This window comes from Leucopleurus acutus (genome assembly GCF_964270905.1).
Source record: "Leucopleurus acutus genome assembly, chromosome: 11".
NCBI classification, from domain to species: domain Eukaryota; kingdom Metazoa; phylum Chordata; class Mammalia; order Artiodactyla; family Delphinidae; genus Leucopleurus; species Leucopleurus acutus.
Genome location: NC_139152.1, coordinates 23,929,790 through 23,948,850, shown reverse-complemented (window position 1 = coordinate 23,948,850; position 19,061 = coordinate 23,929,790). Strand labels below are relative to the sequence as shown.

At 35.8% G+C, this 19,061-nt stretch overlaps 1 protein-coding gene across 5 annotated transcripts in view; it reads right to left on the bottom strand.

Moving 5' to 3' along the window:
- Positions 1–19,061, bottom strand: part of CCDC91 (coiled-coil domain containing 91) — a 401,591-nt gene that overhangs the window by 191,736 nt on the left and 190,794 nt on the right. For all 5 annotated transcript variants that reach the window (XM_082851111.1, XM_082851110.1, XM_082851107.1 and 2 more), the window contains exon 7: positions 18,896–18,973. In XM_082851111.1, coding sequence (XP_082707237.1) covers positions 18,896–18,973 — 78 coding nt within the window. The remainder of the gene's footprint in view (positions 1–18,895; positions 18,974–19,061) is intronic.

The window sequence follows — 19,061 nt, the reverse complement described above, 5'->3', positions numbered from 1 at the left end:
AGAAGTTAAGCCCCAATTCCAATCTCTCCTAGATTCCTGAAGCAGAAGAACTAGTCCAGATATATTCTATCACTATAAACACTGGATGATCCCATCCATGTGAACTGTACATTGTCAAAGATCTGTCTGAGCAATGGCAGCAGCCATGTGGAAGATTAGTACCTACCCTCCCTCCCCTCACACATAGCTCCAGCTCCAAAAGGAGGATCTGGGTGAGGAAAACAATGATGATCGGATTAACCATCCTACACTTCCAGTGTCTGTGCACAGTGCAGAGGTTCTATGATAGGAAAGGGTTACAGAGAGACTCAAAAATTGACACACAAATTGCCCCTGCCATGGAGGATGGGATTAAACTATGGGTCAATGGATACCCTAGGGCACTGTCAAAACAACAAAAAAATCAGCTACAAAGTAATAGAAACTGACAACTAGATATGTTAAAATACAGACAAGTCAGAATTGCAAAAGGGAGATCAGGGAAAGAGACAATCAAAAACAGCATGGCTTTAAAATACTCATTTCTGGTAGCCAGCGTGTGTTCATGTCCATTTTGCTCTTACAGCAAAATCACAGGCTGCATAATTCAAGAGAAACAGACTTCACTTAACAACAAACAAAACAACAAGTCTCCTGGGGGTTTGGGACACAAAGTTGCTACATTATTTGCAATGTACAGATAAAAAAAAAATTCCTAGACATAAAAAGAAATAGGAAATTGTGTCCCGTACACAGGGTAAACAGGAGTCAATGGAAACTGCCTTTGAAGGGGCCCAGATGTCAGACTTAGCAGAAAAAGACTTCAAAGTACCAATTATAAAAATATTAAAAAAAACTAAAGAAAACCATGCTTAAACAATTAAAGAAAAATATTATAAGATCTCATAAAATATGCAATATTGATAAAGAGATAGAATTATAAAAAGAGAAACAAAAAGAAATTCTGGAGTGGAAAAGTAAAATAACAAAAATTTAAAATTCCATAGGTTCTAACAGTAGGTTTGAGCTGGGAGAAGAAAGAATCAATAAATTCGAAGAAATATTAATAAAGGCTGTGAAATCTGAAGAAGAGAGTTTAAATAATGAAGAAAAATGAATTAGAGGGTTAGAAAAATGTGAGACACAATTAAGCAGACGAACATGTCTACATAATTGGAAGCAACACAAAGAGAGAATAAAGAGAAAGGAGGGAAAAAATATTTGAATGAAATAATGCCTGAATACTTCCCCAAAGTGATGAAAAACAATTTATACATGTAAGAAGTTCAATGATTTCCACATAGGACAAACTAAAAGGGATACACACCCAGATATACCATTGTCAAAATGCTGAAAGCCAAAAACAGACAATTTTTAAAACAGTAGAAAAATGACTCAGCACACCCTCATAAAGTTTAACAGCTTACTTCTTATCAGAAACAGTGAAGAAGAAAGGCAATGGGATGATATTTTCAAAATACTAAAATTAAACACAAAAATTCTGTCTGCCAAGAATCTTATATCCAATAACAACAACAAAAAACTTTTAAGATAGAAAACTATCTTTAAAAATTGAAAGTGAATTAAAGATATTTCCAGATAAAGAAATTTATTGCTAGCAGACAAAACTTATAATAAATATTAAAGCAAGTTCTTCAGGTTAAAGCAAGTGAAATCAGAAAATAATTCAATCCACATGAAGAAAAAAACTGTGCCTATAAAGGTAATTATGTAGGTAATTTAAAAACAATATAATTGAATATGTCTTTTCCTTTATTTTCGTAATTGATTTAAACAGCAATTACATTTTAAAAATGTATATAATTGTAAATGTACAAAAGACAAAGTTTAGAGTCAAAGACACAATGGGTTCAAAGTAAAAGGATGGGAAAAGATATACCATGCAAACAGAAACCATAATAGAGCTAGAGTGGCTATATTAATATCAGGAAAACATAGACTTTAGATCAAAAAATATTACTAGAGACTAAAACAGCCATCTTCTAAGAGGGTCAATACATTAGAAAGACATAACAATTAAAAACATATACTAAGTACCTAACATACTATCCACAAAATACATGAAACAGAAATTGAAAGAACAACAAACAATTCAAAAATAATACTTGGATAATTCAATATCCCCATTTCAATGAAGGGTAGAAAAATGAGAAAGATTATCAACAGCATATAGAAGACTTAAACAATACTATAAAGCAGTACACATCTATAAACATAAAAATGTCTCTACATGGACCTATAGATATCTGAAGAACACTTCACCCCAATCAAAATCACCAAAAAGAAGTTCTCTGACTATGATGGAATTAAATTTGAAATTAATAACAGCCAGAAATTTGGTAAATTTGCAGACATGTGGAAATTAACAAACTTCTAAAGAACCAATGAGTCAAAGAAAGAAGAAATAATAAAATACTTTTATATGACTGAAAATAAAAATACAACATAAAACTTATGGGATTAAATAAGCTAGGATTCAGAGGGAAATTTTTAAGTATAAATGCCTATAGTAAAAAAAGTAAACATCAAATCAATAACCTAGTTATCCATATTAAAAAACTAGAAAAACAGGGCTTCCCTGGTGGCTTAGTGGTTGAGAGTCCGCCTGCCGATGCATGGGACATGGGTTCGTGCCCCGGTTCGGGAAGATCCCACATACCGTGGAGCGGTTAGGCCCGTGAGCCATGGCCGCTGAGCCTGCACGTCTGGAGCCTGTGCTCCACAACGGGAGAGGCCACAACAGTGAGAGGCCCACATACCACACACACACAAAAAAAAACTAGAAAAATAACAAACTAAAGCAAAAAGCAAACAAAAGATCAGGCAAAATAAAGGTTAGAGTACAAATTAATAAATTATAGAATAGAAAAATAAGAGAGAAAATGAACAAAACCAGAAGTTAATCCTTTGAAAACACCAACAAAATGAGCAACCCTTTAGACAGACTGACCAATTAAAATAGAGGAAAGACTCAAAGTACAAAATCAGGAATGAAAGAGAAAACGTCAGTACCAAAATAAAAAGAATTAAGGGAATACTATAAACAAATATATCCCCCCAAAATAGATCACTTAAATTAAAAAGAGGTAAATCCCTAGAAAGGTGAAATTACCAAAGTAACTCAGGAAAAAAATTTAAAAATCTGAAGAGATCAATAACAAGAGATTGAATTAATTTAAAAAAATCTCTCACAAAGAAAAGTCCAGTACCATATGGTTTCAGTGGTAAATTCTACAAAATTCTTAAAGAAGAATTAGTACCACTCCTTCACAAACTCTCCCAAAAAATAAAGAGAACGGAACACACCATAACTCATTCTATGAGGCAAGTATATGGATAGCAAAGCCAGATAAAGACACCAAATAAACTACAGACCAATATCATTAATGAATATAAATGTTAAAATACTCAACAAAATATTATCAAACTGATTTATGCAACACATAAAAAGAATTATGTACCATAATCAAGTGATATTATTCCAGGTACTCAAGATCGATTTAACATCCAAAAATTAAAGGGAACACATCACATTCATAAAGAAAAAATAATAATTTTCAACAGAGAAGTAGCATTGGACAATATCTTACAACCTTTCATGATTAGAAAAAAAATTCAAACTAGAAATAAAAATGGAACTTCCTCAACCTAATAAAGGCCATCTATAAAAATCTCACGGATAACATCACACTTAATGGTTAATCCCTATTGTGTATATTTTTGCAGCTCTTATTAAAATTGTATTGGAGATCTACCTGGAAAAATTAGATAAGAAAAAGAAATAAAAAGTGTCCAAACATGCAAAAATCAATGCTATTATTATATGGTAGCAAAGAACAATCTGAACATGAAACTAAGGAAAACAATTCAATTTAGAATATTATAAAAAAGAATAAAAGGAATATCGAAAACTATAAAACATTGTTGAAAGAAATTAAAGAAAAGAAATATAAAGACATTTCATAACTAGGGATCAGAAAACTTAATACAGTTAAAATGGCAATACTCTCTAAGTTGGTCTACATATTCAATGCAAACACAATCAAAATCCTAATTGGATTTTTTTAAAAATTCACATACTGAGCCTAAAATTAATATGAAAATGAAAGTGACCTAGAATAGTCAAAACAATTTTGAAAAAGAACATACTTGGACAATGCACACTTCCTGATATCAAAAACATACCATAAAGCTACAGTAATCAAGTATGGTACTGGCATGAGGATAGACATATAGTTCAATGGAAATGAATTAAGAGTCCAGAAATAAATCCTCACGTATATGGATAACTGATTTTTGATATGGGTTCCAAGACAATTCAATGAGGAAAGAACAGTTTTTCAACAAATGATGCTGGGAACAATTGGATATTTACATGGGGAAAAAAAAAAGAAACTGTATCCCTTCCTCACATCATTTACAATAATTAAATCAAAATGAATCAAAGAAATAAATGCCAACCCATTAGGAAGGCTAATTTTTTTTTTAATGGAAAGTAACAAGTGTTCCTAAGGATGTAGAGAAACTGGAACCCTCCATCACTGCTGGCTGGAATATAAAATGGTGCAGCTAGAAACATTCTTGTAGTTCTCAGAATGTTAAATGTAGAAAAGTGAAATGAACCAGTAATTTCGACCCTAAGTATATACCCAGGAGAAATGAAAACATACATCCACACAGCATTATTCATAACAGCCAAAAAGTGAAAACAATCCAAATGTCCATCAACTGATAAAATGATAAATAAAATGTGGTTATATCCATACAATGGAATATTATTTAACAATAAAAAAGAAATGAAGTACTACCACATGTAGTAACATGAATGAACTCTAAAAATATTATGCTAAGTAAAAGAAGACAGCCATATTAGCCCACAAATTGTGTAATTCTACTTATAGGAAATGTCTAGAAGATGCAAGTCTATAGTGACATAATGCAGATTAGTGGTAACCAAGGGCTAGGGGACAGGGTAGCTGGAGGGGAGTGAAGAGTGATTGCTTAATTGGTACAAGGTTTCATGCAGGGGTGACGAAAATGCTCTAAAATTAGATTGTGGTGATGGTTGTACAATTCTGTGAACATACTAAAAACTACTGAGTTATCCACTTTAAAGAGGGGAGTTTTATAGTATGTGAATTATATCTCAATAAAGCTGTTAAAAATAAAGGTTATAAAATATTAAAATAAGACAGTATCACTAGCCTACTTTAAATCAAAATATATAAAAAATAAACATTCCTTTGTAGTGATCATTATCAGATTAATACTCCAGGTTCTTGGAAATCACAGTAACATGGAAAAAAGACTTCACTATTAAACCTTAAACTGATTATAGTTTCTGAAATACATATGTAAAAAATAAACTAGCCTCAAGACCTTGGGGTCTTGTGATCAAATTCTGTTTAATAAAAAAAATCCCTAAGCCTTATCATGTGAAAGATTGCAGAAGTAGTAGTAAATATATTTAGAAAATTCGTATTTTAAAAAAATCACATAACTACTGGTGTTGGTATTTCACCACTTCAAGTGTAGAAACTCTACTTCTTTTTATGTCCTTTATTCTCCTTTTTTTATGATACAATTCTCTTAAAATTTTCCTTTACATACATTAGAACCATATCAGTCAATGTTAAAATTTTTGATTTAACAGGCAAACATAATTTATAAAATGTAAAAAGAGAAAATCTATTTTATTTACCCATATTTTTACTCTCCTTTGTTCTTTCCCAATGTTCCAAAATCCCTTCCTTTATCATTTCATTTTGTTTAGAAAACCTCCTTAGCAATTCTTTTAGGGTGGGTTTTCTATGGCAAAATTCTCTTAGTTTTCTTTCATCTAAGAACATCTTGATTTGCTCCTTTCATTCCATAAATACCTTTACTCTGGATATAGAAATCTGGATTGACAGGTATTTTCCTTCAGCACTTGTTCCGTTTCCTTCTGGCCTCCATGGTTTCTGATGAAAAATCCAAGGTCAGCCTAACAGTTTCTCTCTTGCAGTAAAATGTCATCCTTATCTGGCTGCTTTTAAAACTTCTTTGTCTTTAGTTTTCAGAAGTTTGACTATGATATATATTACATTAGCCAGGGCCTCCAGAGAAATGGAATCAACAGGATATATGTATATGCAGAGAGAGAGGGATTTATTTTCAGGAACTGGCTCACACAATTATGAAAGCTGGCAAATTCAGTATCTGTAAGGTAGGCTGGCAGACTGGAGACCCAAGGAAGGGTCAGTGCTGTATGCAGTTCAAGTCTAAAGGCTATATGCTACCAGAATACTTTTTGCTCAGGGAAGGTCAGTCTTTGTTCTAGTATAACCTTCTACTGATTAAATGAAATCCACCCACATTATTGAGGGAAATCTGCTTTATTCAAAGTCCATAAATTTAAATATTATTATCCAAAACACAACCTCACAAAAACATCCAGGATAATGTCTTGACCAAAAACCTGGGCACTGTGGCCCAGTTAAGCTGACACATAAAATTAACCATCACAATGGGTCTTGGAGTGGGCTTTTTTATAGGGGGCATAAGGTATCATGTTTAGAGTTTATTCAGCTCCTTGAATATGTAGTTGTATTTCTCTTGTCAAATGTGGTAGGTTTTCAGCCACTATTTCTTTGAATATTTTTTTCAGCTCTACCCTCTTTATCCTCTCTTTCCAGACTCTGATGACATGAAGTTTAGGTATTTTGTTATAATTCCATAGGCCCCTACATCCCTATTCGTTTGTTTTCAATCTATTTTCTCTGTATTGCTTAAATTGGGTGATTTCTACTGCTCTATCTTCAAGTTCACTGATTCTTTCCTCTGTTTCTCCATTATGCTATTGAGGTCATACACTGAGTTTTTAAATTTTGGTTACTGTATTTTTTAGTTCTAAAGTTATTATTGGTTCTTCATTACTTTGCTAAAAATTTGTGTTCCTTTGCTCAGGTTTTCTATTTTTTCATTTGTTTCAAGTGTGTTCATATTTGCTTGTTAAAGCATTTTTAGGATGGATGCTTTATAATGCTGGTCAGATAATTCTAACATTGGTGGCAGGTCTGTGTTCGCTTCTGTTCATTGTCTTTTTTCACGTAAGATAAGATTTTCTTTGTTCTTGGTATGGGTAGTGATTTTCAATTGAAACCTGGACATATTAAATCTTGTTTTAGCAGACTTCCTTTGATATAACGCTAATTCAGCAGGGAAAGAGAACAGTCAGGTGCAGTAGAAGTCCAGGTTCCTGACTCATCCTCTGCTAACACTCAGGGCTGGGGAAATAAGGATCCATTATTGCTGAACACAGTTGGGAGTTCAACTTCCCACTGGGCCTTCACTCTGACTGGGAGGGGTAAGGGCACCACGTTATTGCTCCCAAATGACCTCCAATGACACTGCAGGGGATAACCCTAGTAGCACTGAGCAGTAAGGAAAGTCCTGACTCTCCATTAAACATCCATTGATACCTTGCAGGGGGCTGGGGCGGGGGGGAGAAGTGTCTCATTCCCATAACGGTGGGGTGGAAATCTAGGCTTCCTACACAGCCTACCCTGACACTCAATGGAGAGGAGACTTACTTCCCAGTGGGACTGAACATCCTAATTCCCCACTCCACCTTCTATGACTCTGCATCAATGGGGAAGAAGAAGGGTACCTCATTATAGATTGGTAAATGTGAAGTCTAGGCTCCCTTAACCAGCCTTTGTTGGCAGGGATTGGGGTGGGACTACAGTTTGCTCTCTGATATTTGGTGGGATTACAAGCGTTATTAGCTAATACTTTCTGCCTTGCTAGGTGAAAGCTTTCCTGGTCTTTTGGATAGAGAGAGCAGGCTTTTCTTGGGGTCTCTTGTCTGTGCCCATTTGGTATTTCCGGGTTGCTCACTCCTCCAGCACCTTGTCTGGGGCAAATGAGGCAAAAAGAAAGCCTAGGGAACCCAGCATTATGTAGTTACTTGGATTCAGGGTCCCTAGCCAGTCTGCCTTCTTCTGTCTAACTCTCAGAGTCTTATGTCTTTTTTATATATAATGTTCAGGGTTTTTTTTTTAGTTATACTTAGTAAAAAGAACAGAAGAAAAAACGTCTACTCCATATTTCAGCAAGGCAGAGGTTAAAGCAAAAACAATGCATCTTCTTATGCTTTATTTTTTAGGTTTTTGTCATTTTTGTTTTACTTTATATAAAACAATTTCAGGGGAGATTTGAGAAGATGGCAGAAGAGTAAGACACGGAGATCACCTTCCTCCCAAAAGATACATCAGAAATACAACTACACGTGGAACTGCTCCTATAGAACACCCACAGAACGCTGGCAGAAGACTTCAGACCTCCCAAAAGGCAAGAAACTCCCCAAATACCTGGGTAGGGCAAAAGAAAAAAGAATAAACAGAGACAAAAGGATAGGGATGGGACCTGCACCAGTGGGAGGGAGCTGTGAAAGAGGAAAGGTTTGCACACACTAGGAAGCCCCTTCACGGGCGGAGACTGCGGGTGGCGGAGGGGGAAAGCTTCGGAACCATGGAGGAGAGCACAGCAACAGGGGTGTGGAGGGCAAAGCGGAGAGATGCCCGCACAGAGAATCGGTGCCGACTAGTACCCACCAGCCCGAGATGCTTGTCTCCTCACCCACCAGGGCGGTTGGGGGTTGGGAGCTGAAGCACGGGCTTCGGTCGAATCCAGAGAGGACTGGGGTTGGCTGAGAGAACACAGCCTGAAGGGGTTTACTGCGCCACGGCTAGCAGGGAGGGAGTCCGGAAAAATCTGGAGCTGCCGAAGAGACAAGAGGCTTTTTCTAGCCTCTTCGTTTCCTGGTGAGCGAGGAGACGGGATTAAGAGTGCTGCTTAAAGGAGCTCCAGAGACGGGCGTGAGCCGCAGCTATCAGCGTGGACACCAGAGACGGGCATGAGACGCTAAGGCTGTTGCTGCCGCCACCAAGAAGCCTGTGTGCGAGCACAGGTCACTCTCCACACCTCCCCTCCAGCGAGCCTGTGCAGCCCACCACTGCCAGGGTCCAGTGATCCAGAGGCAACTTCCCCAGGAGAACGCACGGCGTGCCCCAGGCTGGTGCAACGTCATGTCACGCCGGGCTCCGCTGCCACAGGCTCGTCCCACATCCATACCCCTCCCTCCCCCCAACCTGAGTGAGCCAGAGACCCCTAATCAGCTGCTTCTTTAACCCCGTTCTGTCTGAGCGAAGAACAGACGCCCTCTGGCGACCTACATGCAGAGGCAGGGCCAAATCCAAAGCTGAACCCCGGGAGCTGTGCGAACAAAGAGAGAAAGGGAAATTTCTCCCAGCAGCCTCAGGAGCAGCGGATTAAAGCTCCACAATCAAATTGACAGACCCTGCATCTGTGGAACACGTGAATAGACAGCAAATCATCCCAAATTGAGGAGGTGGACTTTGGGAGCAAAGATATATATTTTTTTTTCCCTTTTCCTCTTTTTGTGATTGTGTATGTGTATGCTTCTGTGTGAGATTTTGTCTGTATAACTTTCCTTTCACCATTTGTCCTAGGGTTCTGTCCGTCCGTTTTTTTTGTTGTTGTTTGTTTTTACTTTTTAAAATTTTTCCTTAATAAAAATTTTTTATTTTAATACTTTTATTTTATTTTATTTTATTTTATCCTCTTTCTATTTTCTCTCCCTTTTATTCTGAGCTGTGTGGAGGACAGGTTCTTGGTGCTCCACCTAGGCATCAGGGCTGTGCCTCTGAGGTGGGAGAGCCAACTTCAGGACACTGGTCCACAAGAGACCTCCCAGCTCCATGTAATATCAAACAGTGAAAATCTCCCAGAGATCTCCATCTCAACACCAAGGTCTAGCTCCACTCAAGGACCAGGAAGCTACAGTGCTGGACACCCTATGCCAAACAACGACCAAGACAGGAACACAGCCTCATCCATTAGCAGAGACGCTGCCTAATATCATAATAAGGCCACAGACACCCCAGAACACACCACCAAACGTGGACCTGCCCACCAGAAAGACAAGATGCAGCCTCATCCACCAGAACACAGGCACTAGACCCCTCCACCAGGAAACATACACAACCCACTGAAGCAACCTTAGCCACTGGGGATGGACATCAAAAACAACGGGAACTACGAACCTGCAGCCAGCGAAAAGGACACCCCATACACAATAAGATAAGCAAAATGAAAAGACAGAAAAACACACAGCAGATGAAGGAGCAAGGTAAAAACACACCAGACCTAACAAATGAAGAGGAAATAGGCAGTCTACCTGAAAAAGAATTCAGAATAATGATAGTAAAGATGATCCAAAATCTTGGAAATAGAATACAGAAAATGCAAGAAACATTTCACAAGGACCTAGAAGAACTAAGGAAGACACAAGCAATGATGAACAACACAATAAATGAAATTAAAAATACTCTAGAAAGGATCAATAGCAGAATAACTGAGGCAGAAGAACGGATAAGTGACCTGGAAGATAAAATAGTGGAAATAACTACTGCAGAGCAGAATAAAGAAAAAAGAATGAAAAGAACTGAAGACATTGTCAGAGATCTCTGGGACAACATTAAACGCACCAACATTCGAATCATAGGGGTTCCAGAAGAAGAAGAGAAAAAGAAAGGGACTGAGAAAATATTTGATGAGATTATAGTTGAAAACTTCCCTAATATGGGAAAGGAAATAGTTAATCAAGTCCAGGAAGCACAGAGAGTCCCATACCAGATAAATCCAAGGAGAAACACGGCAAGACACATATCAATCAAACTATCAAAAATTAAGTACGAAGAAAACATATTAAAACAAGCAAGGGAAAAACAAAAAACACACAAGGAAATTCCCTTAAGGTTAACAGCTGATCTTTCAGCAGAAACTCTGCAAGCCAGAAGGGAGTGGCAGGACATATTCAAAGTGATGAAGGAGAAAAACCTACAACCAAGATTACTCTACCCAGCAAGGGCCTCATTCAGATTTGATGGAGAAATTAAAAGGTTTACAGACAAGCAAAAGCTGAGAGAGTTCAGCACCACCAAACCAGCTTTACAACAAATGCTAAAGGAACTTCTCTAGGCAAGAAACACAAGAGAAGGAAAAGACCTACAATAACAAACCCAAAACAATTAAGAAAATGGGAATAGGAACATACATATCGATAGCTACCTTAAATGTAAGTGGATTAAATGCTCCAACCAAAAGACACAGACTGGCTGAATGGATAAAAAAACAATACCTGTATTTTGCTGTCTACAAGAAACCCATTTTAGACCTAGGGACACATACAGGCTGAAAATGAGGGGATGGAAAAACATATTCCATGCAAATGGAAATCAGAAGAAAGCTGGAGAAGCAATTCTCATATCAGACAAAATAGACTTTAAAATAAAGACTATTACAAGAGACAAATAAGGACACTACATAATGATCAAGGGATCGATTCAACAGGAAGATATAACAATTGTAAATATTTATGCACCCAACATAGGAGCACCTCAATACATAAGGCAAATACTAAAATCCATAAAAGCAGAAATCAACCTTAACACAATCACAGTAGAGGATTTCAAACCGCACTTTCACCAATGGACACATCATCCAAAATAAAAATAAATAAGGAAACACAAGCTTTAAAGGATACATTAAACAAGATGGACTTAATTGATATTTATAGGACATTCCATCCAAAAACAACAGAATACACATTTTTCTCAAGTGCTCATGGAACATTCTCGAGAACAGATCATATCTTGGGTCACAAATCTAGCCTTGGTAATTTTAATTAAACTGAAATCGTATCAAGTATCTTTCCCGACCACAACGCTATGAGACTAGATGTCAATTACAGGAAGAGATCTGTAAAAAATAGAAACACGTGGAGGCTAAACAATACTTAATAACGAAGTGATCACTGAAGAAATCAAAGAGGAAATCAAAAAACACCTAGAAGCAAATGACAATGAAAACATGATGACCCAAAACCTATGGGATGCAGCAAAAGCAGTTCTCAGAGAGAAGTTTATAGCAATACAATCCTACCTTAAGAAACAGGAAACATCTCAAATAAACAACCTAATCTTGCATCTAAAGCAATTAGAGAAAGAACAACAAAAAAAAACCCAAAGTTAGCAGAAGGAAATAAATCATAAAGTTCAGATCAGAAATAAATGAAAAAAAAATGAAGGAAACGATAGCAAAGATCAATGAAACTAAAAGCTGGTTCTTTGAGAAGATAAACAAAATTCAAAAACCATTAGCCAGACTCATCAAAAAAAAAAAAGGGAGAAGACTCAAATCAACAGAATTAGAAATGAAAACGGAGAAGTTACAACTGACACTGCAGAAATACAAAGGATCACGAGAGATTACTACAAGCAACTGTATGCTAATAAAACGGACAACCTAGAAGAAATTGACAAATTCTTAGAAATGCACAACCTGCGGAGACTGAACCAGGAAGAAATAGAAAATATGAACAGACCAATCACAAGCACTGAAATTGAAACTGTGATTAAAAATCTTCCAACAAACAAAAGCCCAGGACCAGATGGCTTCACAGGTGAATTCTATCAAACATTTAGATAAAGCTAACAGCTATCCTTCTCAAACTCTTCCAAAATATAGCAGAGGGAAGAACACTCCCAAACTCATTCTATGAGGCCACCATCACCTGGATACCAAAACCAGACAAAAATGTCACAAAGAAAGAAAACTACAGGCCAATATCACTGAGGAACATAGATGCAAACATCCTCAACAAAATACTAGCAAACAGAATCCAACAGCACATTAAAAGGATCATACACCATGATCAAGTGGGGTTTATTCCAGGAATGCAAGGATTCTTCAACATATGCAAATCAATCAATGTGATACACCATATTAACAAATTGAAGAAGAAAAACCATATGATCATCTCAATAGATGCAGAGAAAGCTTTCGACAAAATTCAACACCCATTTATGATAAAAACTCTGCAGAAAGTAGGCATAGAGGGAACTTTCCTCAACATAATAAAGGCCATATATGACAAACCCACAGCCAACATCATCCTCAAAGTTGAAAACATGAAACCATTTCCACTAAGATCAGGGACAAGACAAGGTTGCCCACTCTTACCAGTATTATTCAACATAGTTTTGGAAGTTTTAGCCACAGCAATCAGAGAAGAAAAAGAAATAAAAGGAATCCAAATAGGAAAAGAAGTAAAGTTGTCACTGTTTGCAGATGACATGATACTATACACAGAGAATCCTAAAGATGCTAACAGAAAACTACTAGAGCTAATCAATGAATTTGGTAAAGTAGCAGGATACAAAATTAATGCACAGAAATCTCTGGAATTCCTATACACTAATGATGAAAAATCTGAAAGTGAAATTAAGAAAACAATCCCATTTACTACTGCAACAAAAAGAATAAAATATCCAGGAATAAACCTACCTAAGGAGACAAAAGACCTGTAGGCTCAAAATTATAAGACACTGATGAAAGAAATTAAAGATGATACAAATAGATGGAGAGATATAGCATGTTCTTGGATTGGAAGAATCAACATTGTGAAAATGACTCTACTACCCAAAGCAATCTACAGATTCAATGCAATCCCTATCAAACTACCACTGGCATTTTTCACAGAACTAAAACAAAAAAGTTCACAATTTGTATGGAAACACAAAAGACCCCGAATAGCCAAAGCACTCTTGAGAACGAAATATGGAGCTGGAGGAATCAGGCTCCCTGACTTCAGACTATACTACAAAGCTATAGTAATCAAGACAGTATGGTACTGGCACAAAAACAGAAATATATATCAGTGGAACAGGATAAAAAGCCCAGAGATAAACACACGCACATATGGTCACCTTTTCTTGATTAAGGAGTCAGGAATGTACAGTGGAGAAAGGACCGCCTCTTCAATAAGTGGTGCTGGGAAAACTGCACAGGTACATGTAAAAGAATGAAATTAGAACACTCCCTAACACCATACATAAAAATAAACTCTAAATGGATTAAAGACCTAAATGTAAGGCCAGACACTATCAAACTCTTAGAGGAAAACATAGGCAGAACACTCTATGACATAAATCACAGCAAGATCCTTTTTGACTCACCTCCTAGAGAAATGGAAATAAAAACAAAAATAAACAAATGGGACCTAATGAAACTTAAAAGCTTTTGCACAGCAAAGAAAACCATAAATAAGACGAAAAGACAACCCTCAGAATGGGAGAAAATAGTTGCAAACAAAGCAACTGACAAAGGATTAATCTGAAAAACATACAAGCAACTCATGCAGCTCAATATCAAAAAAACAACCCAATTCAGAAATGGACAGAAGACCTAAATAGACATTTCTCCAAAGAAGATATACAGATTGCCAACAAACACATGAAAGAATGCTCAACATCATTAATCATTAGAGAAATGCAAATCAAAACTACAATGAGATATCATCTCACACTGGTCAGAACGGCCATCATCAAAAACTCTACAAACAATAAATGCTGGAGAGGTTGTGGAGAAAAGGGAACCCTCTTGCACTGTTGGTGGGAATGTAAATTGATACAGCCACTATGGAGAACGGTGTGGAGGTTCCTTAAAAAACTAAAAATAGAACTACTATATAACCCAGCAATCCCACTACTGGGCATGTACCCTGAGAAAACCATAATTCAAAAAGAGTCATGTACCAAAATGTTCATTGCAGCTCTATTTACAATAGCCAGGACATGGAAACTACCTAATTGTCCATCAACAGATGAATGGATAAAGAAGATGTGGCACATATATACAATGGAATATTAGCCATAAAAAGAAACGTAATTGAGTTATTTGTAGTGAGGTGGATGGACCTAGAGTCTGTCATACAGAGTGAAGTAAGTCAGAAAGAGAAAAACAAATACCATATGCTAACACATATATATGGAATCTAAAAAAAAAAAAAAAAAAGGTCATGAAGTATCTAGGGGTAAGATGGGAATAAAGACACAGACCTTCTAGAGCATGGACTTCAGGATATCGGAAGGGGGAAGGGTTAGCAGTGACAAAGTGAGAGAGTAGCATGGACATATATAAAATACCAAGCGTAAAATAGATTGCTAGTGGGAAGCAGCCGCATAGCACAGGGAGATCAGCTCGGTGCTTTGTGACCACCTAGAAGGGTGGGATAAGGAAGGTGGGAGGGAGGGAGACGCAAGAGGGAAGAGATATGAGAACATATGTATATGTATAACTGATTCACTTTATTATAAAGCAGAAACTAACACACCATTGTAAAGCAATTATACTCCAATAAAGATGCTAAAAAAATAAAACCAATTTCATTTTACATTTTTTTCTCTATTTACTAAGTAAATAAATTTTATCTTATTTATTTTGCATTTTTCCCTATCTTTTGTAATGAAATCTTTTTTCAAACTCATCAACAATGTCTCAATTCAGCTTGTAGGGGGAAAAAGTGATTGATTACATCTAGTACAGGACAATCAGAAGAATGTTAAGATTCCCTAGCAACCAGGAACGGTGTTAGGAAGGTGCCAGATCCAGCTGCATATTTGAGTAAATGCCTGCATGGGTAGGAGAGGCAAGGGTTGGAGCCTCTTTCTTCCAAAAGATTGAGGAAAGCTGTGGTTTTAGGTTTCTTACTTCCCATGTTTGGTATGCATACGTTAATGAATATAGAATATATATTCCATTGGACCAAGAACTTTTATTTTATTCAGTGCTGTATCTATGATAGTCCTTGACATAAAGAAGAAAGTTAATAATATTTCTTGAATTAAGGAATGAATAAATGCAAAAGATGTTCATAAAGCTTCTATTAGCAATAGTAATGAGAAGCTGTATTTTGGTTTTTTGTTTTGTCTTGTTTTGTTTTTCTGGTACGCGGGCCTCTCACTGCTGTGGCCTCTCCCGCTGCGGAGCACAGGCTCCTGACGCGCAGGCTCAGCGGCCATGGCTCACGGGCCCAGCCGCTCCGCGGCATGTGGGATCCTCCCGGACCAGGGCACGAACCCGTGTCCCCTGCATCTGCAGGCGGACTCTCAACCACTGCACCACCAGGGAAGCCCTGTTTTGTTTTTGAGTTACCTAATGATTAATGAAACATCCATCAAAATGTGTATATGCTTTAAAAAACATATCTTTAAAGATATTCAGAAAAAAGAGAAGCAAAATAAAACAATTAGCACATGAACTTCTCACGCATGAATTTAGAATGGAAAAGAAATTGTTTCTTTTCTTGTTCCATAATGGGGTACGAATCAACATTTACATTATAAAGATCTCTAACCTACCAAGAAAACATTGCTTATTTTTCCTATCTAAGTTACTCTATTTTTTCCATATTACTATCAAGTTGATTGTCAGTATGTTTCTAAGACACCTTGGTTGTAATATTTTACACAATAATTTATGTATCAGATGTATTCCTCTTAGGAGTACTGTAATATCTTTGTGCAAAATGTGAAGCTCAGAATAAATCAATAATATGGAAAGCTATATGAAAAGTATTTACACCAAAGTTCCCAACTATAGAGAATTTATATAGTTTGCATATTAACTGACTACAAGTATAATATGATAAATTAAATTTAACTTTGTAGGATACGTGATTTGATACCTAATCCTTTAAAGCAAATTGTAATACTTAATGCCTGAAATCTCTAAATTCTCTTTCTAAATGAGTGTCACATAATAATATGAGACAAAGAAGAGGTGAAATGAGTAGCTCTCAACTAAGTTTCTTCAAAATATAATTTGCAAAATATATTTGCAAAGTTGTTACATACGCTTTTAAACTCATTCATTGCTAGTGTTCAAAGTAATACACAATAAACACATTTTCAGCAAAGGAAATATGTGGAGTTAGAGCCAAAAAAATATTTAAATATCAAATGCTGTGCTTTTCAGAAAAACACAACAATGTAAGCACTTTCAAAACATTTAGACACTGTCAGAGTGAAGTAAGTCAGAAACAGAAAAACAAACATCGCATATTAATGCATATTTGTGGACTCCAGAAAAATGGTTCAGATGAATTGGTTTGCAAGGCAGAAATGAGACACAGATGTAGAGAACAAACGTATGGACACCAAGGAGAGGAAGAGGGGGCGTGGGATGAATTGGGAGATTGGGATTGACATATATGCACTAATATGTATAAAGTGGATGGCTAATGAGGGCCTGCTGTATAGCACAGGGAACTCCACTTTGCTATACAGTAGAAACTAACAAAACACTGTAAAACAACTATACCCCAATTAAAAAATAAAAAACATTTAACTTAGAATTCATAAATATAAATGAGTAAAATATAAATTCATCCAAGAATATATCACTTAATATGCCAGGAGAATTATGTAAATTCCAGTATTTTAATTCTTCCAACCCTTAGCCTTAGGAAAAGAAGAAGATGGTCCAAAATAGTTCCTATACTTTTCCCCAACTCAACAACTGTAAAGCTGGTTTGTATTAGTAGAACTAAAAATTCACATTATGAAAAAAGAGCCAAAAATCACAGCTGTAAAAACCAGCCATTTTTTAATAACCTTCTCAACAATGGCACAAGTTTCTATATTAGTGTGGTTATAAAAATGACCTTTCGTGTCCCAAGACATATCTACCAATTATTTTAATACCTTGGAATTTTAAAAAAAAGTGCTTTTCACTTAAATTCTGGATCTACTTCTTTTTTTACTTTTATCCAAATGACTTGTTACAGGAAGCTTTTTGACATTAAATTATCAGCTAATTAAAATGAAATCAACTTCTATCATGTCTAGGAATGAAGCTGAATCAATAAAATTGTCTATATTCCACATATGATAGAAGGATTTTTTAAACATTTATTTTAATAATTAACAACAAAAAAATAAACTAAATGCCTATTTATACAGGTATAGTTAAACCAATTATGGGGTGTGTGTGTTTGTATATATACATATATGTATATATATGTGTATGTATATGCATATATACGTTTGTATATGTGTATATATACATGTGTGTATATATATGTATACACACATATATATACACATATATATATACACACACTGTGGAATACTATAGAACAATGACAAAAATAGGATAAGTTTATATATACTGACATGAAAATATATACTGACAAGTAAATATAGCAAGAAACAAAACAACAGATTGAGTAGAACAACATTTTTCTAAAAGGAAATCAAAATTTTACAGCATGAGTATACGTGTGTGTGTGTGTGTGTGTGTGTGTGTGTGTGTAAATATAAAGAAAAACCTCTAGAAGGATGCACATCACACCATTCTCACTGGTTACTTCTGGGGAGAATTTTTTGAATTTGATTTCAACAAGAATGTATTCCTTAATTACTTGATGGAAAAAAATGATCTAACGTGAAATTTAGGGGGGGAAAAATTTTGTTATTAAACTCTCAATTTACTTTAAATGATTAAGCTTATGCAGGCTTAGCTTATCCAGAATAATACTGCATATATCACTGATACTGACATTTATTATAATTTTTATTATTACTTAAATGTACCCAAATCTATTTAATTTAAGAAAAAAAGCTATGACAATAATTTTCAGATTTATATCACACTTTTTTTTTCTATAAAAGGTGGAACCAGAGTAAAGACCAAAGAAGCTAATAATCTAGCAATTAATTCTACAGTATTTTGTTTTCAAACTTCAATCCTGTGTTCTCAAATATTCTGTAAGTTCTCAAATGCAGAGCAACATCTAGCATTACCTTTGTAATCTACTAAGTATGCTTTCAGTGAACACTTATTAATCAGTTGAAAGGAATTCTATACCGAAATAAGACTACACTATAATTCTATAATTTGTGTAGCATATGTCTATGTGTGTAATTTTTTTTTACTAAAGTTTGCCAAAGTTTAAAAGAATAAAGAAAACAGACTCTCAAACCGCTACCTTATATTCATCCACAATAATGCTGAGGGCTTCATGACCAGCTTTCCTCATGTCTTCCAATTCTTGTTTATGTTTTTCCTGAAAGAAAGCAAGAAACTAAGCCATGATTTGTTCTTTTGACAAAATAACAACACACCATTGACTTTTGTATCTATAAGTGATTGAG